This window comes from Plectropomus leopardus, chromosome 1 (assembly GCF_008729295.1).
Source record: "Plectropomus leopardus isolate mb chromosome 1, YSFRI_Pleo_2.0, whole genome shotgun sequence".
NCBI lineage: Eukaryota > Metazoa > Chordata > Actinopteri > Perciformes > Serranidae > Plectropomus > Plectropomus leopardus.
Window position 1 is genome coordinate 2901166 of NC_056463.1, and position 24053 is coordinate 2925218.

Consider the following 24053-nt stretch of genomic DNA (forward strand, 5'->3'; position numbering starts at 1 on the left):
ACGATGTGGCATCTGGCGTCCACAGGATTTAAATGCTCATTATTATTAATTTTGCGCTTGGCTGGTTTGGAGTGTGAATGCAATGTGCTCTCCGTGTCTGTGCCGGTGCGAGGAGCGCGTCCTCGCGACTGACAGCCGGGCAGACATTCAATGTAACAGATAGTTTTAAAGATAAGGACTTTTAACCGGAGCATTCCCTTTTCGTTGGTGTTGTTGTATGTTTTGTTTGTTTGTTTAATACATATAACTGCAGATATTTTGGACATACTGTGGCCATGCAAACTGTTCACTAAACAGCTTCATTCATTCTCCCAAAATTAAAGATTTGATCCACACGGATCATTTAGCGGTGCTACTAGGAGTCGTGAAAGTGGTATTCAGGAGGTTTTTGTGCGTCCTTTATTCCCTCTTTGCTGTTATATGGTGTTTTACGCGAGACCGCTCCAGCATTCGCTCGTGCGCTCTGATCACCTCGCGCCTACTGGAGGACCCGAGCGCGAGTAGGCGGCACCAGCTGGCGCAGTGATGCTCGAGAGCTAAGCTGCATTCAGGTCCCATAGGAAATAACAGGTTTTACACGCCTCATTGGTGAAAGCAAGTGGAAGTGTGTGTTCCCCACCATGAGCGGATTATGAGACTGTGGGCCCCTGGGCACAGATATGAGGAGGGCCCCACCACCTCTCCTACATATAGGAGCAAGACACAGATTTTGTAGTTGTTGCTTTCTGTTCATTTTGAATCTTTTTTTTTCTTGTCCCTTTGTAGTCATTTTGTGTCTCTGTGACGTAATTTCGAGTCTCATTTGCTTGTTTTGAGTCTCTGTAGTTATTTGGTATCTGTTTGAAGTAATTTTGTGTATTATTTGGTTGGGTTTTTGTGTTTCTTTATAAGCCATTTTGTGTGTAATTTTGTGTCTTATTTGGTTGTTTTTGTTTTGTTTGGGTTTTTTTTTTATCTTAAGTCATTTTGTGTCTTTTTTGGTTGTATTTTTTTTTTTTTTTGTCCGTTAATTATCAATTTGTATCTTTGTCTCTAGTCATCCAGTGTATCTTTGAGGTAATTTTGTGTCATATTTGATGGGAGGTTGTCTCTTTATAAGCATTTTCTCTTAAGTCATTTTATGTCTTACGTGGTTGTTTTTGCCTCTTTATAGTCATTTTGTGTTTCTGGGGTAGTTTTGTGTCTTATTTGGTTGGATTTTGTCTTTTTGTAGACATTTTTGTTTATTTTGGGGTAATTTTGTGTCTTATTTGTGTCTTATTAGTTGTTTTTTTGTGATTGTGTGTTCCTTAGGGTAATTGTGCATCTTATTCTGTTGTTTTTCATATTTTTGTTGCCAATTTTTGTAGTTATTTTGTGCCTTTTGGAAGTGCCTTTGCATCTCTTTGCGGTCATTTTGAGTCTTTTCCTGGTCATTACGTGTTAATTTCAGTGACATTTTGCATGGTCCATGGTCACCACGATTTTCCCAATTCCTCTCACTCAACATACACACATTGATGAACAGCGTTAGTTGTATCATGCATCAATAATTAGGGATGGTGTAGATTCAGCTCGGTCAGATGTTAACACAGGTATACACTTCTTCAGTTTAATATTTAGAGTCAGTTCAGTATTTAGAGCACATGTTTTTGTCTTCCCCAATTAAAAATATGAAAGTTGCCAAGGACTTTTATTTTGACAACATCAAAGACATTTTCACCACAAATTGCTACAGAAAAGGCAGAAATTGCTGCATTCAAATTCACGGCAATGCAGGAAATGCAGTGTTTGATGCTCAACATTTTCTGGCAGAGAAAACTCCGAATCTCCTGTTTCATCTGAGTCCCCCCGAAGTTGAAGAGAAACCGACTTTCTTACTTATTAATATGATGGAAGAAAAAAACACCCCAGAAATTTGTTAATCATTCTTTGTCAAACTTTTCAGCGCTGAGCTTCAATCCAAATCCATCTCTCTATCTGATATCTTTGCTTGACTCTCAAATCAACGTAACTGCAAAAAATGACAATGTTATAAAAGTGATACATTTGGGTTTTTCTCTGTGGTCACACCAGATTCTGGCCGTTATTAAAATAGCAAATTTGGATTGTACAACAGCAGAGATGTGTGATGTGTGTGGAGTGCATCCTAAAACAGTAAGTGCATGGATGGACATCATAGCTGTCCTTGATAAACTAAAGGAGTAAATGCTTTAACCTCAGCTGACAGCCCTGTGGTCACTGTATTTGTCAGTATACTTGTGCCTAACAAGACAATCAACATTTGATCACAGAAAACAACACTTCCTGTCCTGAAGGTATTTCCATAATCCTCAAAGTCTCTTTTTGCCATCTGGATGAACCTGTTTCCCAAGTTATGACTGCAGTTTGTTACTCATGTCACCCACGATGACCTAAGTTTCTGGCTCATTTCTTGTGAAACACAAGCACATATAAATGCATTATTTTGTAGGAAGCAGATGGATGATGGTGTCATTAATAGGCTAGGAGAGGCAGGGTGTGTTAAACAACTCCCAAGCTTCTTAGAGTTCATGGTGTTAGTTTTGTTTTTTTTGTCCAGAAGATTGAATGTTTTTGATATGAAATGGTAATATATGAAGGAAACCTTTTTCTCTAACCACATCTCTAATTAAACTAAATAAATGATAAAGTACCTCCAAAAACAAACATAAACATTGGTAGAAGTCAGGGATGGATCACTGAATGGGCCCCCCGAGCACAGGCCCAGGGCCCAAAAGTGTCAGTGGGGCCCCTGGCCTTTACCTGCAAGATGTCACTCGATCAGGAAGAGACTCAAAATGACCACAAAGCAAAGCAAAGAAACTGCAAAAAGACACAAAACAAACACAAAGAAACACACACAACTATAGATATACACTAAACAACTGAAAATAGACAACAAACAACTGAAAATAGACAACAAACAACCACAAGGAGACACAAAAACAACAAACAGACATGAAACAACCACAAACAGACAAAAAACATCCATTAACAGACACAAAACAAGGAAAAGTTGAAATAACTGCAAAGAGATACAAGGAAACTGCAAAGAGACCAGGTATACCTACCACAACATGTAAATCCACCACAAACACAATACTACAACAAATAGACACAAAACAGCCACAAAGAGACACAAAGAGATTCAAAATGACCAGAGAAGAGATGCAAAGAAACTGCAACAATACACAAAATAACTACAATATTTTGTAAAATGACCACAAATAGACAAAAAACAACAAGAAGACACAAAAACCAGGAAGGCATTCAAAATGACCACCAAGAGATCCAAAGAAACTGCAAAGAGACACAAAATAACTACCAAGCAGGCAAAACAACCACAGAGAGACATAAAAGAAGCAAAAGGAGGTATGACATTACCTCAAAGAGACACAAAACCACAAAAAAATTCAAAACAATAACAAAGACACACAAAACCACCGCAAAGTCTGTGTATTTTTCTCCTATCTGGTGGTGGTGCCTTTTGCATAGCTGTGCCCAGGGCCCCAATGTCTCATAATGCGCCCATGAAATCTACAAAACACTCATATGAGCAGCTGTTAAGTCTGAGTTATACCTCCTCTCCACTGAATTTTATAAGAAACATTAACTAAATGTCATAAATTACCAAATTATGACCAAAACTGCAAATTTACTCATAAAAATTAAAACAGTCTCATAGGAATAAAACAGTGGAAATCTGAGGTGATCGGTCTCAATTCGTCAGCTGAAAACTGACATGAGTTGTGGCCAGGTGAGGCGGGGAACTCATATTTCCTCATTTTCTGCGGGACTTGAATGTAACATGATTCCAGCCCGTTTTGGCACGATTTTCGCTCAGCTCCCCTGCGCGTTATCACTCTGCTGTGTGTGAGTGGATCATCTCATTTAGACAGAGAGCGTCCTCACACGCGGACGAGATGTTTTAGCATTGAATAGTCTCAGATAATGTCATTTAGGCAGGATTCATCAGACCTGAAATATCTCCTGCAATCACCTCGCTGAGATCATTTCAGCCGCTTCATTTGGACACATAGTGTTTTGGGGGCAGATATAGACAGTGAGCAATTTCACAGTTTCAGCTTTTTTTAAAAAAAAAAAAAAAAAAAAAAAAAAGAATGAATAAGTGGTAAGCTCTCCGTCCAGCGTTTCCATGCAACAGCGCGGTGAAGCCGCACGGAGGGATAGATGCTGAAACAGAGAGCGAAGGCACAGTAGATCTGGACCCTTTGAGCGCCTTTTAAAGCCAATGGAGCGACGAGATGATGGAGGCGAGCAGGTCGGGAGCGTAAATCACCATGATAGCGCAAAGGAACCCGGTAAGAGCGCGCTTTATCCACAATTTTTGCAAGAAACGCATGAATAATACCATGATCATCGCTATAATTTGTGCGCGCGGCTGCCACGTAAAAAATAAGCAGTGCGTGTATTTGCACATATTTTTTTTATTTCCCAGAGATGTCCTTAGATTCCCTCCGGTTGGTTCAGGTGGATTGTTGCTGCTGATGAACGCACATGTGCGCACTGATACCCCCAGATGTTTGTGTGGAGGGAGTCCGTCAAATGAGTTTTTTGCATTAAGATGCTGATGCCATGATGATGTTACGTGCATGCTGGCACATGATTTTCTTCGTTTTCCTAACCTTGCAAACCATAAAGGGACAGACTTACATTTTACTGTAATGTACATAAGCAGTAGTTGTTTCACTTGGACATCACTTTTTTGTGCCATTTCAGATGTCAAATTGGTTTTCAACAACATGGGACGAAATGCAACGGACAAATTGGCCAAAAAATGTTCCACAAATTGCAAAAAAATCAGTAAATTTAAACATTACTTAAAGAAAAGCTAGGGTGAATGTCCAGAGTACTTTATTCATATCTTAAAAAATATTTTTTTTTTCTTTTTTTTTTTTTTTGGTACTTTTTTTCTTTTTTTGTACTTTTTTCTTTTTTTGTACTTTTTTCTTTTTTTAGTAATTTCTAGGTCCTTTTAGTCTTAAGTTCCTCCTTGCCATCTTCCCATTTTTCTGTTGAAATAAATGAATTAAATTTGAATAGGTTGCAGAAGGTTAAACTGGAGGTTCACTGCTTTCAACTTGCGTTTGGCAACAATTTGCACATTTTTTCCAGTTATGTATTCCTGCAGGAAACTTTTTTTTTTTTTACTGTTTACATTCTGCACTGCTCACTTTATTTATTTATTCATTCATTCATTCATTTAATAACCCAGTGTTTTTATTTATTGCAATGTTTTTATTTAATGATCACTGAGACCTGATCTATTGATCTATCTATGTGTTTATCTATCTAATTATCCATATATCTATCTATCTATTCCTCTGTGAAATCGGGGACTATCACCTCCCAGAAATCCCTCATACATTCATACATGGCCGGTCCCACGTACGTATAAGGGGCTTGACTTTCCGGGTCTCCATCACTACCTATAAAGGAGCAAGACACACAGACTTTGTGGTTTTGCCTCTTTTTTGTTTTTTCTCTCTTTGTAGTTGTCATAAATTTTGTTTTTTAGATGTACGATACGCTGCTGAACTGTAAAGTTTGAAACGCTGCTGGTAATGACGTTATATAGGGAGTGGAAAAGTCCCTGCAGGGCGGACGAGAGGAGGTGGACAGGACCAACAAACCCCCGACTTTAACCCGTGAGCACGCTGTTTACTTCCTGTATAAACCATGACGTTTTGGTCCAGCCCTAACCATGTGCTATTGTTGCCTAAACTAGGGGTCCACTGATTATTGATATTTGTTTTTTATTTTAATGATCGCCAATGAAATTAAATGATGAAAAAGTGTGCGTATTACACTCAGCCAACACCAGGGAAGGCAGTCTGCGAGACATGCAAAGACAGCGTCAGCATGGGAGGAACTTTTACTTTGGAAAACCTCACGGAGGTATTTTTATTCATTCATTTTTTATTCGGTTTTTCATTGAACTTATTAACAAAAAGTTGCCGGGAACTTGCTTTATAAGATGTTGAAAGGTTCAGTTTTGATTAAAAATTTGCTAAAAGTATTTAAACAAAGTTTTGTGTTGGAGTTTGTTTTGTTCCAAACTCTAAATTTTGACAGAAATATTTTCATTTTTCATTTTAAATGCATATCGCATTAAGTACTTATAATCAGCATCGGCCCTGAAAAACCGAACCACATGCTTGTGCAACATGTAAATAATAGTTTTTTTTACAAACTTAAGTTTATTTTGAAAAAGACTGTATGTATCTAACAAGCAGAAACTGCACATTTCCTGTGAAAGCAGAAGTGTATTTTGAAAAGACACAATGCATGTTACTTGTGTAAATTGACACGCCGTCTCATAACGGCAAAAACAGAAGTAGGAGGACACGTTTTGCATCATATGTAGACGTGAGCAACACTGACCAGTTGGGGTGACACTGTGTTGAATCATGCAGCACTCTCCTTTTTCCTCTGAGAGCCTCCTCTCTTTGTCACACACGGTGTGAGTATTTGTGGTTGATTCGTACAAACTGGAGTTGATAGCTGTGCAAACACAGTCAGCTCACGTTACCGTCACAGCCAACACTGTCACAGATGCCACTGCATCCTGTTGGATTGTTATTTCATTCATAAACCACGCCTCTGTAACAACGGGGTCGTCAGCTTAAACACAGGCTGACTTCAGTGGAACAGTTCAATATTTCAGGTGTTGAGATGCTTTCAAGGCATTATTGCGTTATTGTTCCAGTCCCAGTTCTCAAGGCAACATGCAAACGATTGTTCCAGTTGTTTGCATGGAGGTATTATCTCCTCACTGCACGTCTCTGTCTAAGCTCGGCTCTAATTAGTCTGAACATTACAAACACAATAATTTTGCATATTACATAAAGCGGGCGTAAATAATGATATAAAAAAACAACGCTGTGTTTGCATAGCCAGATTCTGAGTTCAGACAGGTGGATTAATCGTAGTGATATACGTTGGTTTACAGTGAAAACATCTCTTGTTGCAAAAGCAAATCCAAGACCCGCGCTGGGTGCCGCCTGTCTCGGCTTCCTGCCAACACGTTTGGCAGACGCTAACAGGTCTCGGGCAGAGCTGTGCTGTCGTGGAGTACCTGCGATTGCATATAATGAACCCCAAATCTGTTTTATATGATTGTACGTTACTACGTAGCCTGAGGTCTGAAAACTTTTCAGATCTCAGAATTTCCCATAGCAGCACTTACCTTCCCATAGCAACTTACTGAGAGCTCCTTTAACCCTTCAAAACCTGAGCTTCATTTCTTTCAAAATCAAAGGAAGAAGTTACAAGCTATGAGTTAAAAGAAAATTACCATACCTTAACCTTTTAGCCATGTTTTCAAAGAAAAAACAAACCAGTGTGCTCAGGATTTAAAGGTTAAATGTATGTAAAAAGCATCTGAACACAGTACAATAAATCTGATGTTGTTCCGTGTTACGGTTAACCTCCAAGCGCTTTTTTTAATACAGTGAAAGATACATGAAATATGATATAACACACACAAAAGACATCAACCGTGCAGTTGGTGAAGGATGCAGGCTTGGGTTTATTTGAGGTTTGCATTGAAAGAAGGCTGCACCGCCGAACTAGACAAAGCCAAACTTGCCATGCCAGGCATGTAACATCAAGTTCACTTAAGGTATTTAAATCTGCAGATACAAAACAAGCTGGATCTGTTCTCTCATGTTTACTGTACATTTCACCTGAGGTGGTGTCACATCGGAGCCAGCATTACCTTACAGTTTTGAGGTCAAGGTCTCAGATGGTGTCAGACTCAGGTGTAATTGCCATCAGAAATAAGGTTAAATAAGGTTTGATAGGTTAAATAAGTTGCTTCGTAAAAAAAAAGGCGATGGTTTTTAAGACCCCATCACTGTCTCACCTCCCCTCTTATTGACAGATGTGAATGATATAAACATGTTGTTCCTCTGCAGCAGAAAAATAGCACCACGCTAATTCTGCCTTTGTTTCTGAGGACGAGCCGTCATTATGTGGAACAGCACACAAGGTTGTTGTAAGCTGCAAACGCTCGGGGCAAAAAACGCACCATCAATTCATGCTGCCTTCACGTGCTCCTCAGAAATATACCATATATATATATATCCTGTATATTTACCATGTTTAAGAATTACAAGCACATAAAACCCTCTAAAGTTGTAGTTTCGAGTTGGAAACTGGGAAATTTCGATGATACCCAAGTTGCCGAGTTTTGACGTTTCAGGGCAGCAGAGATGGCAGAACGCATTTAAACAGTGTCAACAATTGATGGTAAGAATATATATATTTTGTGATTTTGTTCCTCGTAGTTATCGTCATCACATACACACAGGTACACAAGCACATGGATAAAAAAAGCAAGACTTGGTTATGAATGAAAGCACTAAAATAAGAGTACTCATAAAACCAGGAACTGAGGAAACAGCAGAGGCAGGTTAAAACATACAGATAAAAATATAAAAATAAATAAATAAAAGAAATCAATTAATTAATGATGATAATACATACATAAATAAATAAATGCTCCAAATAGTAGATAAAAAATAAAATGAAAGGATAACATCACAATGTATAACGACAGAAAAAAATGGTAAAATAATATACCTTCTAGTCAAACAGTGAAACAGACTGTAATGTATAAATAAATAGTCAATAAATAAAGAAATAGGTAAAGTTTAATTAAAAGCCAGACTTAAAAGGTAGGTCTTGAGTCATTTATTTCCATTACGTCATCTTATAACGCTTCACGTCTGTCCGCGTGACCGAGGAGGCGTCTTTTCAAGACCCCAAAATCAACCCGATCCTTCAAAATAAAAGCACCATGGGTTCTGCTTTGATTTATTTCATCATAACTTTACGTAATTTAACATTGTAACTCATTTATTCAACTTAATTACATTGATAATTTATTCAAAATATCAGGATATGTATCGTGTATCGTGATACAGCATAAAAATATTGTGATATTATTTTAAAGCCATGTTGCCCAGCCCTACTGCAACCACTTTTCTGCTGAAGAAAAGCGCTATTAGGACACCGGCCCTTAGAATAACAATCTGAGCCTGTCAGTGGCAAAAAGGAGCACTTTTAGTGTGTGTACGTCAGTGTGCATAATTGCCCAGAGTGGTTGCTTTGCAGCCTATTTCACGGCTGCAGCACTCTCTCAATACTGAACCAATTTCAAAAATTGTCGTCTCCATTAGTGACTTAGACACAAAAAAATGGAAAAATAAGCTCCAGGTTAAAAAAAATAATGAAGTTACCCTTTAAGGGAAGTTGTTTTCTTGTGGTTCGATTGAAGGCTTTTGCTTCATCCACCACTCTGCAGCTCTAAAAGGCTTTTTGTGCTGTAAAGTAACTCAGCCACAGTTACCCGCTGTACAGAAGCCATTAAAAGGCTGCAAATACTGAACTATGGTCTCATGTACAGCAGGCAACTTTATCAAAAAAAATGGACTCGGTTTGTCTGGATGAAACTCTTTCTGCTCGGCTTTATGTCAAAATCATCTCAGCGATTATGCAAATTAATTGTGGCAGGTGTATTAAATTGCAGAGAGACATGGCAACAATATTTACACTTGTTATTGTGTTTGTGAGCCAGTCTCACTCCTGCAGCTCCCTCAGCAGACTTCACAGTGACAATGAGTGCAGTTCAGGGAAAATTGGATGTTTGAAATTCAATCTGTCAACATATTATAATGTTTGGTGTCCTTAGGTACAAGAAAAAGTCATTTTTTTAATAAGTTCAACAATATATCTTTTGTATCTTGTATTAATATCACTCTTACAATCACAAAGTTTTTGCTGATTGACAGGAACAACAGAGGAGGAGCAAACCAAACATGCTGCTGTAATAATAAGCAGAGTTTAGCATTTAAATAAGATGTCACTTCTCAGGAATTTATTTAAACGATGCGTCTTACTAAGGGCTGTTTGAAGCCGTTTGTATCCACCAGCATGTGAAGCTGTCTTGTGCAGCTTTAAAGAACCTCGCAGCACCGCAGTGATTTTTAGCCCATTAACTGCAAACCGCCTCACCAGCAACACTTCAGATTCACAAAGTTACCACTCAAATGTTTACAGCCACTGACATGAATTTTCTCCAGTGCAGCTTTAATGACCGCGATGGAAGTTTTGTGTATTTGAGCCCATTATCTAAATAGCTTACACTTTGCATTATTACCATTCTGTGTGTTTTTTATACAGATGTTTTGCCGTCACACAGACAGTGGTTTCGCTTAATTTCATCAAAAACAAACCGCTGTGATGGGTTGGCTATTTACAAAAAGTTTCCAATGAATTCAAGCTGATTTCTTCATTTGCTGATTAACTGAAGCCAATGAGAAGTTTTACTGTCTTATAAATTAAATATATAAATAAATAAACAAACAAACATACCACAATAGTCCTTTAACCCTTTGAAACCTGTACAAAGTGGCTTGATTTCTGTCAAAAATGTGGGAAGACGGCGATGAGCAACTTAAGAAAAATTACCCCGAAATCAGCGAGAAATTAGTAAAAACAAGAACAAGCAAAATAAAACAAAAAAAACAATCAACAAACAAAACAAACAAATGGAAAAAATAAAATAAAATAAAAAACAATTAACAAACAAAACAAACAAATGGAAAAAATAAATTGAAATAAAATAAAATAAAATAAAATCAAACAAGACCAGACAATAACAGGAAAATAAATTTTAAAAAAATCTTTAGATGTTAAATAATTCAAAATATATTATTTTGATAATTAGAAATAAAGTTCTCTGGAACTTTTTTGTTCTTTTTACTTTTTTTTTTTTTAATTTTCTAAATCCACTTATTTCTCGTAATTTGTGAGACATTTCTTGCCAAGTTGCTCGTTGCCTCGTTTTTTCATGTTTTTGAAAGAAATCAAACTAATTTTGCTTCAAAGGGTTTAAAAACAAGTGAAAGGCTTCTAAATGCAGCTCAAGCAAAGAGATGCCGATCCAGGTTTTAAAGGGTTAAAATAAAAATCCAGCCTCATCTACTTCCTGCATATCGTGCTTCCAAAAACAATGTAACTGCTTCACATGTCAAAATTTAGAGGAACATTTGGGGCTATTTTTCTAAATTTCACTAAACTTGAAATTACAGGAAAACCAGATTTCTCAAATGTGAAGACAGCAGTCACAATTTGCGGCGGTGACAACTTTATCTTCGTGTGTGTGTGACAGTCGTTGTGTGTGGTACAGCAGGCTGGATTGTGTGTGTGTGTGTGTGTGTGTGTGTGTGTGAGAGAGAGAGAGAGCACAGAGGGTCACTCTACCAGCCGTTAAAAGAGGTTAAATAATGTTTGGGACCGTCCCCAAAGTGACGGCTTTTGATTGGTGTGGCGGCTGCCTTTGCCTGCTCGGACATTTGGGTTGATGTAGAGTTTTTGACCCTTTTTAGAGCACAAATTAATAATGTGTGTTTGGGTTTTGGCGTTCCTCTGCAGGACTGCAAAATGTGGGAAAATGCTTTTGTACTGTACACAAGTAACCGCTGAAATCTATTCAGTATATGAGCAGAACTTCTCTGCAGAACTCTTCTGTGGTTGAATGTCTGAAAGGTGTAATATTTGCGACACACTAGAGAGAGAATATAATGATAGAGGCTAAGAGTATTGCAGCAAAGTCATAGAAAAATGGATTCTCTCTTCAGCGCCGCAAAAGCCAAACAAGCCGTCAAGTCAGTTTTAATCATAAAGCCCAAATCGCGAATCAGAATTTGCCTCTAGGGGTTTTACAATCTGCACAGCACACTCTGTCCTCATGATTCGGATAAGAGAAGCTTTCACCCAAAAAAACTCCAATCAGGAACAAAAAAATGAAGAAATGTGAAACAAAGCAACAGAGGAGGGATTAAAGGGATAGTTTGGGTAGTTTGGTGGGGTTTTATGAGGTACTTATCAAAAGTCAGCGTGTTACAGACAGTAGAAGTCAGTCGTCAAGCCTCCAGCTGGAGAGATGCTGCGGACAGAGGTCACCAACAAAACACATTTCTAAAACACTAATATCAGTGTAAGTATATGCAATATTGAGAGTATTTCGCTGCTTTACCTTTATGTCAGACAGCCTTTTCTGACGGGGAGACCTAAGTTCCCTGTCTATGCTGCCTATAAAGACTCCATTTACAAAAACGGTCATTTTAGTTTAGTGAACACAGGAGCTGCTGGACTAAAAATGCTTTGAACAGTTAGTTAGTTTGAGTAATTTTGTGACTGGTGAATCCAAACTAACCCTTAAAACGCCAAAGTCACACAAACTAACTGATGGAGGCTGCAGTCGACCAGCAGCTCCTGTGTGTTCAGTTAAATCCCCGTTTTTTTCAGTGCAGTCTGGCTTTGAAGTGAGCGACATACCATCAGAGAAATCGTCTGACACGAAGGTAAAGCTGTGAAAATATTCTTAATTAAGTATATTGGATATTGCAGTACCACTGTTTGGCCAAAATTTGCTTCAAAGCCTGGCGCACTTTTCGGGGGCCTGTTAAAGTTCCTCATACAACCCCACTTCAAAAAACCTGAACCAGCTTTTAAGGGACAGAGATGAAAACCCGAGGTGACATTACCATCGTGTTTATCTGACTCAGAGTGGTCACAACAGTCCGTGCACAACATCATTTTGGTAAATATGTGATGAAAGAGGATAACTGGTACAGGTTTTAACACTGAAAACAAAAGCAATAAGAGCTGTGTCTTCAGTGTGCGGTGACACTGATACTCATTACAAACACCCAGGAGACGCACGCTGAACTGTGCTCTCTGTTACCGAGATTTTATTAATTAACAATATCCATCAGAGCTGTTGGGAATTGGGATTACTAGACTGCGGCTGTCTGCAGAAACAGGTAGAAATACAGAATTACCTGCGTGTTTTCAGGTTTTTTCTTTGTTTGATCATTTTCCTCCTTCGTTCAGAGCGTCATTACGCGCTGATGAAGGTGCTCTCGCTGAAATGTTTGTGCTCCCTGAGGAGAAAACTAACTGCTGCCTCATAAATCTTTTCTGTGAGGATAGTCTCTCGCTGCAGTCGTATAATAATGACACCAAACCAATCATATGACGGCCGACTCGCTGCACAGAAGGCGCAGGCTCATTTGGGGGATATTACAGAGGAAGAGCTCGTAACAAAACACAACGGTTGATCAAGCGAGGCGTCCGTCAGCGTCCGCGGTGACAGCTGTTTCCTGTAAAAGGAGGAGAGTTTATCTGTTTATTTCTTCCCTTCCTCAGTGGAGAGACCATCCATACTGTACTGTGATGTGTTTACTGCCATCCAGTACACTATAGGGGATAAAATGTGCTGCAAGATTAGATTTAAGGGCCAAAGTGTTTCCATGGGAACAAAACTTCTAACCCATCCCAAAGTGTGAAAGGTTCTTCGTGGCATTTTTAGGGGCAGTTTATTCAGGATATTTGGAGGAGCTGCAGCTTAAATAATATTAAAGATATGTAACATTTCCCTTTTATCAGTGGTGGACAAAGTGCACAAATCTCCTACTTGAGTCAGAGTTTAGTTACTTGAGTACTATTACTTGAGTTAAAGTACTGCATTGTTGTGTATTGTCACGATACATTTACAGAACCTGATGACACTAAAACAGCCTACTGAGTGCACTGAGATGTTTGTAGAGCCTGTAGAATAAAAAGCTTTTTGGATATGGATGGCGAATTCTCGTCGGCCGCAAGTAATTTAATTTAATGTTCAATTAAAAGGGACACAGCATATTAATGAGCACCAGCATAAAATACAGCATACCAGTATAAATACCAGTATAAATGTAAATATGCCAGAGTTAGCAGGACTGCTAATTTGCTAATATACATCCATAGTCCTTTGACAACAGACTATATATATATTACATATACGTATGTAACCAAGAAAAAGACCAGAAGAAGAGTTTAAAATCTCATCCATCTTGTCACATGTTTCCAGATTGAAGATTGGAAATGTTCATCATCTATTAGACCTAACTGTTGGCTAAATATCTAAGTTTTGGTCAGAAAAATATCATGTTTTTGTTTAAGGTTTTGAGAGCACAAACCAGCAGGAAACAGAGCAATGTCTATGTAAAAAAAACACACATTTTTGCCACTTTCCTGTCAGAAAAAACAAAAACCATAATGTTGCAGGACAGTTTGGTCAGACTGTCTCTGCTGTTAATGACAAAGCAGATTATGCATGATTTGGAGATTTTGATGCATGTGATGGGATTTGTGGCAGTTTCAATATCTCATTCCAACCCGATGATATTCAAAAGAAAATGATGATTTTACACACACAGTGGACCAATTTCATACAACTGTGACATTATTCTTGATAAATTGATTTCGGTAATATTTGCTTGGTGGAAAAACTGAGGCATTAATGAGATTTATATGCTGGAGATATTAAGTACTTACTTGGGTTGTGGTTGATTTAACAAGCTGTTACTTTTTTGTCCAAACTTGTTTCTTTCGTCCTGACAGAGAGCGGCAAAAAAAGTAATGTGCCACATCAATTCCTGGTCTGATTGCATCTGATTACTTTTTCCAAAATTTAAAAAAAGAAAAAAAACACTTGCTATTAGTGGATGGCATGTGTAGTGAGTGCAAAAGGGCGGTACAAAAACAGTGAAAAAAGCAGGGCATTGATAAGCAGAGCATACACAGGGGTAAATGGAGACAGGAATTTTGACAAGACAGGACAAAACAGGACAGAAAAACAAACAAACAAACAATGGTATGATGGTATTCTTACTGTTGTTGATATGCAAAGTGGTTATATTATTATGCTGTGGGTGTTATTGAGATCATTCATGTTCATGCGTGTCTGCAGGTGAGAAAAAATAAAGAGAAGCTGGACTGAGCAAATAATACTAAGAGGACAATTTAGGAAATTGATAATGATAAGAGGGATATATATAATGTTGCATATACATAATAGTGTATAAAATATTAATAATAAAAATGAGAAAAGTAAGTTTAAATAAATAAATAAAAGTAAATAAGTTTTGCTTCTTCTCTGATTTCATTTGTTTTTGCTGCTCTGGGTTTCACTCCGGCCCTTGAGAGGGCCTGGGCTCACTGCAGTCACCTGTGGCCCCTTATACTTTCGTCCCTGCTCTCCCCAAATAATGAAAACATCAAGTAGAAGCTGTTTTTTATAAGACGGTCTGTGAAAAGAGCTTGAAATTCAGCATGAGCAGAGCTGTCGTTGAGATAACACCTCTCATGGTGAACGCTCCTCTCTGCTCCTCTCCCAGGTTCTCCGGCCTTAGCTAGTGAGCACTCAGGCAGCCCACAGCAGGAGGAGGCCGCCATGATGAGGAGGAACGACATCTACCTGCCAGTCCCTGGCGAAGAGAAGAACCTGGACTACGACAACACCGAGCCCAGGAGCAACGAGTCCATAGTAAGAAACTCCACTACTTTCTGCTCAGTGTTTGCATGGTCCGGTGCTCGGCGTCGGTCACTTTGCAGGTCACTTCAAGCACATTTATGCCCCTTTCAGGAAGTTTCTGTGTTGCTGATGTGCTGAAGCTCTGAACATTTGAGAGTTAAGAACAGGACGATTGTTGTGTTTACTCCTACTAAAGGGAAATAGATCTCCTGTTCATGTACAACAGCGCCTCTCTGCAGCTACGTTATGAGGCGAAATTAGAGCTAAAACATCTCTGGTTCAGAGCTGTAATACTGACAATAAGACAAGAGTCTAATCAATCGATACAGACGGTATATTAAAGTTATATATAGTACGAAGGTCTTTTGTGTAGAACAGAAGGCGATAAAGCTCCTATCATGAGAAATACATTAATTTCCCTGCTCGGACTGTTTGTCTCATAAAAAGTAGTTAGGATCCAAGGGAGGGAGTTAAGACACATTTTAATTTAAATCTGGTGTCTGTGAGGGAGAAGTATTCATTAAAATCCCGTTGCCACATAACATACACACAGTCAATGTGCTGATGCAACATTTACACACAACAATTTGTGCACCTGCTTACACAGCAAAGCAGCAAACACTAAAGATTAAATGATTTTCTAAAGAAAGCCTCAAATGACAGCTATTGTATCTTCAGGTCCATAAAATCAGTGTTGTTCAGTAATGACTCAACTTTTGTGTTATGAGGACTGATAAAAGGTCAGGAGCAGAAGATGGTGGTGCCGACATACAGGATCAATAGATATCATCTCTGATTTCTGATGCTTTGTAATCGGGGGTCCACACAGTCACAGTGGGGCTTGTAATAAGTGATTCTCTGTAGCTCAGTTCAGTGCAGTTACCAGAAGATAAGTGTTGGCATTGGACGTTTCTGCAAACCACAAATATGGTATTTTTGCATGTTTCACATGTTTCTAAAGTGATGGAGTATTTTAGCTGAAACTGTCACCAGGAGCTGAAGGGGATGGTGGATCACTGCAGATATGAAAGAATAAATAAAGTCCGCATACTAGTGCATGAAAATTTATTCAATTACCTCCACACGTGTGACGTTTTGGGCATTAGCCCTTCCTCAGACATGGCAAAGTACAGAGACGCACCCCATAAAAAACATGGGTGGGTCATCTGACAGGTCAAGTGATACCAATAAGTTTAATACTCTACAATACAACATTAAAGGCTCTAATAAAACAAAAATAGTGGGGGAAAAGGCGAAATAGGCACGTAAATAAATCAATAAGAATAAGTAAATGATACTGAGTCCTCTGGATGTCACTGCAGCCCAATGCTTGAGACCAAAAAACAACAAAACCAGTTGTGATTTAGCGAGGCTGTGTTTACTGTGTTTCCAGCAACATTTTAGGCGCCAAACATTGGTATTTTGTATTGACCCATCACTGTTTCCAGCGGCTTTTGAGGCTTTAAGTACTCTGTAGTGGGTCATAATTGTGTTTTTCGTGGCTTTAAAGGCACCAGATATCTTTGTTTTGTACTGACCTGTTGGGCATCTGATCAGGATGCCTCCTGGGTGCCTTCTGTAAGAGTTTTTTGGGGCAAATCCAACTCGTAGATTGTCCTGGGGCAGACCCAGAACACGCTGGAGGGATTATTTATCTCATCTGGTCTGGGAACGCCTCGGGGTCCCCCAGGAGGAGCTGGAAAGTGTTGCTGGGAAGAGGGACATCTGGAGTGCTTTGCTCAGCCTGCTTCCCCCACGATGATGATGGATGGACGGATGGATGGATGGATGGATGGATGGATGGATGGATGGATGGATGGTGTACAGATATCTAAAAATCTTGACAAACACAGTGGAAACTGCTTATATTGATCAAAAAGATTGGGAATGACTCATTCCCACACAAATGCTGTTTAAATACTTTCCTTTTATCAATTAGTCTGTTTACAGTGGTCACTTTCGGTGTTTTCATACATGACAACATGTGGACTTAACTCCCATGATGCTTTGCCTCATGGCAACCTGTCTGCTTGCAGCTGGCGACCTGAGGCTGCTGCTGCCGCGTGCACACTGAAATCAGGACTGGAAAAAGTCATTTTTTCTCAATGAAAAATGTAGTCTCAAACTTGAGACAAACTGCCAAAATGGAGCCAACGAGATGCAGCAGCAGAACTTTAGTGTTACTAATGACAGAGACAGAAAAGGAATCCACTGCTTTTTTCCAGTGATTTTTTTAGGTGATTTGTAGTGATTCATTGCTGTGTTTTCAGCAGCTTTTTATGCACCAAATGTCTTTGTTTTATAGTGCCCCCTCACTGTTTCCAGCAGCTTTTTAGACACTAAAAATAACATTTTGTGCTGACCCATCACAGTGTTTTCAGTGGCTGTTTAGGTTTTAAAAGAAGTATTTTGTAGTGACCTATCACTGTGTTTCCGGTGTCATTTTAGGCACCAAACACTGATGTTTTGTGGTGACCCGTCACTGTGTTTCTACCAATTTTTAGGCATCAATTTGTCTCTAGCGATGGGTTGCTGTGTTTAGTACATTTTTAGGTACCAAATGTGGGTGTTCTGTAGCAACCTGTTGCTATTTTTCTGCTGGGAAAGTGGCACAAAATGTGTTGGTTTTTTTTGGTTTTTTTTTTAGAGACATTGCTCTGTTTCCTGGTTTGTGCCCCCAAAACTTTAAACCAAACAATGATATTTTCCTGACCATAACGAAATGTTTTTGTGCCTAAATGTAACCACACATTAAAAGACAGCTTTGTTAAAACATAAAGTTCCTATCTGCTACATAATAACATGCAAATCTAACCTATCAGGGGTTTGCAGAAATGCACAATATTCAGGTGTATTGTGCACAGTTCAGCTGTGCATGTGAGATTACTGTTTTGTTGTTCACACACACAGTGATCAGTGGGAATATCTCAAAGCGAGGTGGTGCACAAATGGTTTTAAGAGCTAATGAACAATCATAAATAATTCCATGTGAACGGCCTTTAGACTTATGTCTTGTTAGTGTTTCTTTATTGCATTCATGAAAATAATTTGTTGATTCAGTGTCTATATGAATATGTAACTTTCTGCTCGGGATAATATCACAGCAATGATTTGGGCTACAGCCAATAGTTTTCACATTTGCTTTTCTAATCAGCCAGGGTAAGGGGAACAGGAAGTGATACATTTTAAATAACTAAAATGCAACAGAGCTCTTGAATATTGAGCTTAAGCAGCGGTGAACAGACGGTGAACAGACGGTGAAAAGAGCTACACTTTAAGTGCCACTCGAGCTGAAGGATATTCTTCCAGCTCAGCACCTCTCTTTAATCAAACAGCCTTTCCAGTGTCGCAGCAACACTACAGAGCTACAGAAATCATTTAAACTGGAGGATAAAGGTCTAAATGAGACAAGAGAATATTAATTACACCTCACGGTATACAAGTTTTTAAAGCTTTTTAACTGAAAATCGCTGCCTGCTCTTGTCAAAAGCAACTCTATGAGAGCAGTGAGAGCGAGCCGAAACAGTAACGGTGCAAATGAGCTTGACTTGATAATGAAGGCTTAGTTTTGGGATTTAATCTTTACATCTTTAAAAATATATAATAACAATACATATTTGTTAAATAATAGAATTCAGATTAATCCGGGCAAGGCAAATATATTTATAAAGCACATTTTATACCCCAAAGCAGCCCAAAGTGCTTCAGAGATTACACAGGTAAAAGCACAGAAAGTAGAAGTAAGAGTATGAAATTAAGAAGTGTGTCAAAATAAAATAAACTAAAAAAAGAGGCATCATGTTACAATGTTTAAGACTAGTATGTAAAAAATAAAGAAAATAAATATTTTAATGAGTGTGTAAAGTGGGTAGAAATATATAAATATTTCCATGGTGCTACATTTAAATGTATAAACTAGTATTTAAAGTTTTTAACTACACAAATAAGACATTTTTAAACAAATAAACAAATTATAAATCGATAAAAGGAAGCAAATAATAGCTCATGAAATAAAAACAAACAGGCAGAAGCACAAAACACTAAAGATGACAGAACCAAAAAGCTGTTATCATTCTTTTTTTAAAGACTTTATCTGGAAAAAAAAAAACAAGATACTGTAATTATATTTGGGGCTGAAAAAATATTGTATAACTAGGCCTAAATATTATTAACATCCTAAACTGGGCCTAAAGGAAAAGCAGTCAAGGGCAAGTGTTTCAGTGTAAATGAAATTGGGGCTTAGAGGTTTATTTGCATAATTGATTATTACATGTGGTCATGCTCCGAGGAAGTTTTGGTCCCAATCGTACTTCTGCTCTGCAGCGAAATGAAAGCTGCTTTGTCTTTCCCTCCAGTGGGATGAAGTATTTAAAGAGTCAGATTCTCACTGTGGTATTTAGCTTTGGAAATATTTAACTCGGCACTTTGAAAACTGTTGACATGGATGTCTGTGGACTTTAAAGAGTAATGAGGACACTGTTTATAGGCAGAGATGTAGCTCCTCTTTTGTGTTATGATGTAAAAGAGTTGATGCCTCAAGTGAAGGAACTCAAGTATCTCGGGCTCTTGTTCACGAGTGAGGGCGAAGTTAGGTTGTTACCGAAATAATGAGATCGCGGTTCAAGCGGCCGAGATGAGTTTCCTCCAGAGGGTGTCTGGGATCAGTCTTAACACCGGTGTACACTGTGTGATTTTGGGCTGTCCCAGTGAAAAGATGACCATCGTGAGAGAAACATGGCGATATCTTTGGTCGGGACTCTAAAACGGTGGTCCTACGTTGCACAGAGAGAGGTTCAAGGACGGCCGATGTCACGGTCAAAAACAGCCTGGGATGATCTACGTCTGCTGACCAACAAATAGAAATGCAGGAATGACGCACTGATCAGCACCACATTGCTAAATGCTAAATACTCGTAGACGCTAATACTTACTTCAAGTTCTCATTGCAAAATTGGTGTGCACCTTCTTCTTCTCCTGCTCCTCTCCAGACTTTCTCCAACACGCATAAATGCCACTATAGTGAGGGCTTGATTTGTTTATTTCCACCACAGCGGCGTAGATGGATGACAACATTTGTTCAGTAGATGTAGGTTGTAGCCTGCAATGCGGTAGGTGATGCCATTGCACAGTCTGCATACATCCAACTTAATGTTGTACCCAAGTTTAGCAAGATCTATGTCGCAGAGTGTAGCTGCAAAAAATGTATAAGATTGCAAAAATCTTGCGGTACGGTGAGGAGCTGAGACATCCAGACTCCCTCTGGAGTAGAGCCACTGCTCCTTGCATTGAAAGGGGTCAGCTGAGGTGACTCGGACTTCTGATCAGGATGCCTCCCGGGCACCTCCTGTTAGAGGTTTTCTTGACACATTCAAATGGTGGTTGAACACGCTGGATCATATATCTCATCAGGCCTGGAAACGCCTGGAGTGCTTTGCTCAGCCTGCTTCTCCCGCTTTGATGGATGGATGGATGGATGGATGGATGGATTGATGGATGGATGGATGGATGGATGGTGCTCAGAGATCTCAAAATCTTGACGAACACCTTTTGGGGGCCGATGCTGTTACTAATATTGGGAATAAAAATTCTGGTATTGATATATTGGCCAATATTATGTATTTATGCAATTATGCAATGCAGTATTTCTTCCTTCCTTCAAATATGGTTTTCAAATACTTGCAACAAAAATATGTAACAGAGGCAGGACATGAAAATGACATCAATGCACTGAATCTGTAAACTTCATTTGAAGTCCTAAATCCCATCCTAAATTTCTCTAAGCACCTTTTTTCTGCATTATGTCCTGTTAAAAACACACTTTTCATATCATGCATATTGGACAATATATAAGCCAGTAAAGCTTGGGAATGAATCATTCCTACACAAATGCTGTTTAAATAACTTGCCTTTAGTGATCAAGTAATCGGCTTACGATGGTCATTTTGGGTCTTTTCATACATGACAACATGTGGACTTTACTCCCACGATCCTCAGTCTCAGGCTCAACTGTCAGCTTCCAGCTGGCGACCTGAGGCTGCTGCTGTGTGCACATTGAAATCAGGACTGGAAAAAGAAAGTCATTTTTTCTCAATGAAAAATGTAGTCTCCTAGAGTTTTATGACAAACTGCCAAAATGGAGCCAACAAGATGCAGCAGTGGAACTTTATAGCTACTAGTGATGGAGACATAAAATGAGTCCACGTTGGGAAAGCTTGAAGACGCTCTCATCATGTGTATATCACATATCGCTCATTTGAGCAGACCCTTAATGAGGAAAATGTAAAATACTGTAAGCTATATTTTAATACCGTGCACTGTAGTGTATTTGTATGTTTTAATTTATAATGTACAACAGATATATATACAAATAAGAAGAACAATAACAATATATACGATATGTGTATATTCAAAAGTTGAATAATATTGCACATTTTTGAATAATAGCGCAGAGAATTGCTGTAATTATTGCACCGATTATTGCCGTTCAGACAGTGATATAAAGAATTATTGCACCTTTAAAACCCACAATTCCTATAGTAAATATGCAGATTTGTATATGTTAATTTAGATGCTAAAGTGCATAAGAAATAAGGGGAAATCTAATTTTAATCATCACCCACCCATGATGACCAATTTGACCCAGAGGTTTCCACTGTAAAACCAAACTTATCTGCATCGGCAGACACCACTAGACGTATGTGAGAAAGTGTGTTTTTGGTGTTTTGGGTGGACAGTCCCTTTAAGTTAATGCATGCTAGCTTTAAGTTTTAAAGATTAGATTTTAAAGCTAGATTTTATTATCGGCACTGTGGCCTTACAAGTTACTGAAGTTAAAAGTGGGATTTGAAGCCTTCGGCATGCAGAATCTGACTGTTCCAGCTGCTACATGCAGCTTTACTGCTCCTGTGAAAAACATTATTGACTTGAAAACTGCTGGGTTGTCTCAGCCTTGAGCTTATTATGGCTCAGCAATGTGTGTGTGTGTGTGTGTGTGTGTGTGTGTGTGTGTGGGTGGGTGGCTGTGTGCATGTGGAAGCCCAGAGGAGAGGAGAACCTCATTTCCCGGTGGCTTAGTGAGAAAAGAGTTCCTATTGGTGAACGATGCATACACCACCACATCCTCATGCGCCCTCTGAGGAGCGACCTCTGACCTTTTTAGCTATGACTACTTCCTGTTGAGAGATGGCTGAAGATGAGTGTGTTTGTGTGTGTGTGTGATGGGGATGAGGCACTGGGCTATATACAGCACACACACAGCAGCCCCTCCTGATACTCCGTATCACACACACAGGAACTGTTGTGTTCAGTTGTTAGTGGCTGTAAAGAGGGAAATCTCCAACTGTGTCAATATTAGTTTTCTGATTCACTGCAGATCTACGACCACGAAGGCAATTCACCTTCATTTAGCCGGAGTTTATGACTCTTTTATTGACAGCGGGCGCTCTGATCTTTAACATGTATTGCCGTGTAATTGTCTCTTTATCACCATGTAAACATCAGTGTTGGATATCAGCTGCTTTACTGTGTTTACAAATTCCCACACAGTTAGTGCTGTCTCCAGACTCCCATATCTATTACTGTAAAACACTGCATAAACTCTCAGTGGTCACTTTATCAGGTAGACCTGCACAGTATTTGAACCAATCAAGGTGACTGGTAATAAAACAAATACGTTTAAAAGGCACTGATCAGATTACCTCCTAGACTGCTGAACAGTTTTTGAATTGATGGGAGATAAATTGAGGAATTTAAAGTTCCTAAAAATGTACCTACTTTGGAGCTTTGTAGGCAAAACGAACTGTATTGGTCTGTTGGCACTGCACGCTCCCTGTCAGTGATGATCGGGTCAGGGCCGCAACAACCCGGCCTGTTATGGGAGCCAATCTGCCCCATCGGACCTGCATATATATGCATTAAAGCCTATGGAAACGTGACAGGAAATACCTGCAATACTAGCCTTTTAAAAGTATTTAAGCCTATGAACTCTCTTGAATTGGTTGGATTTCTTTTGAGCACACAAGGGGAAAATGGCAATATGCATATTCCAAGAAATTTGTAGATTTAGATTTAAAAAAAAAAAAAGCTAGGAAGAAGTTCCCAAGGAACTACATTTCTAATTATCATAATTATGAATTTAAAATTATCTTACAGAATCATTTTAATTTTTGATGCAGGTTTTTTCATGTCATTACCTTGTTGTTACCGTGTTGTTTTTTGTTTGCTTGTTTTGATTTGTTTTGTACTTTCCCCATTTGTTTTGGGATTTTTTTTTTGCTAATTTTCAGGTACTTTTCTTGTACTTTTTACCCATTTCTTGCTTATTTTTGAGCCATTTCTTCTGAATCAAGCCAATTTGCCCAGGTTTTAAAGGGTTAAAGCCATTATCAGGTCAGTTTTTCACCTTTGTCCATTGCTTCGTGTTGTGAACAAATACCTGCTCAACTAAAATCCATCAGTTGCACTTTGTCTTGGTGCTAATTAGCATGTGCCATGTTGTGCCTAAATGTTAGCCTGCTAATATGCAGAACTAAGATAACAAACGCAGTATACATGACCTTCAAAACACCATCTCCATTTCTACATTAACTTCCTCATAACCGCTCAAACAAGCAAACTCCAGACCTCAACTTCAGTTTGGTTTACTTTGTGATGACGCTGCTGT

The 24053-nt window shown here is 38.8% G+C and overlaps 1 protein-coding gene across 1 annotated transcript in view; it reads left to right on the forward strand.

The window, feature by feature from the left end:
- The first annotated feature begins 3188 nt into the window (after positions 1-3188).
- LOC121943744 (anoctamin-1-like) overlaps positions 3189-24053 on the forward strand; it is a 77696-nt gene continuing 56831 nt past the window's right edge. The window contains exons 1-2 of the mRNA XM_042487350.1: positions 3189-4322; positions 15255-15403. Of these exons, the coding sequence (XP_042343284.1) occupies positions 4253-4322; positions 15255-15403 (219 nt within the window). The 5' untranslated portion in view covers positions 3189-4252. The remainder of the gene's footprint in view (positions 4323-15254; positions 15404-24053) is intronic.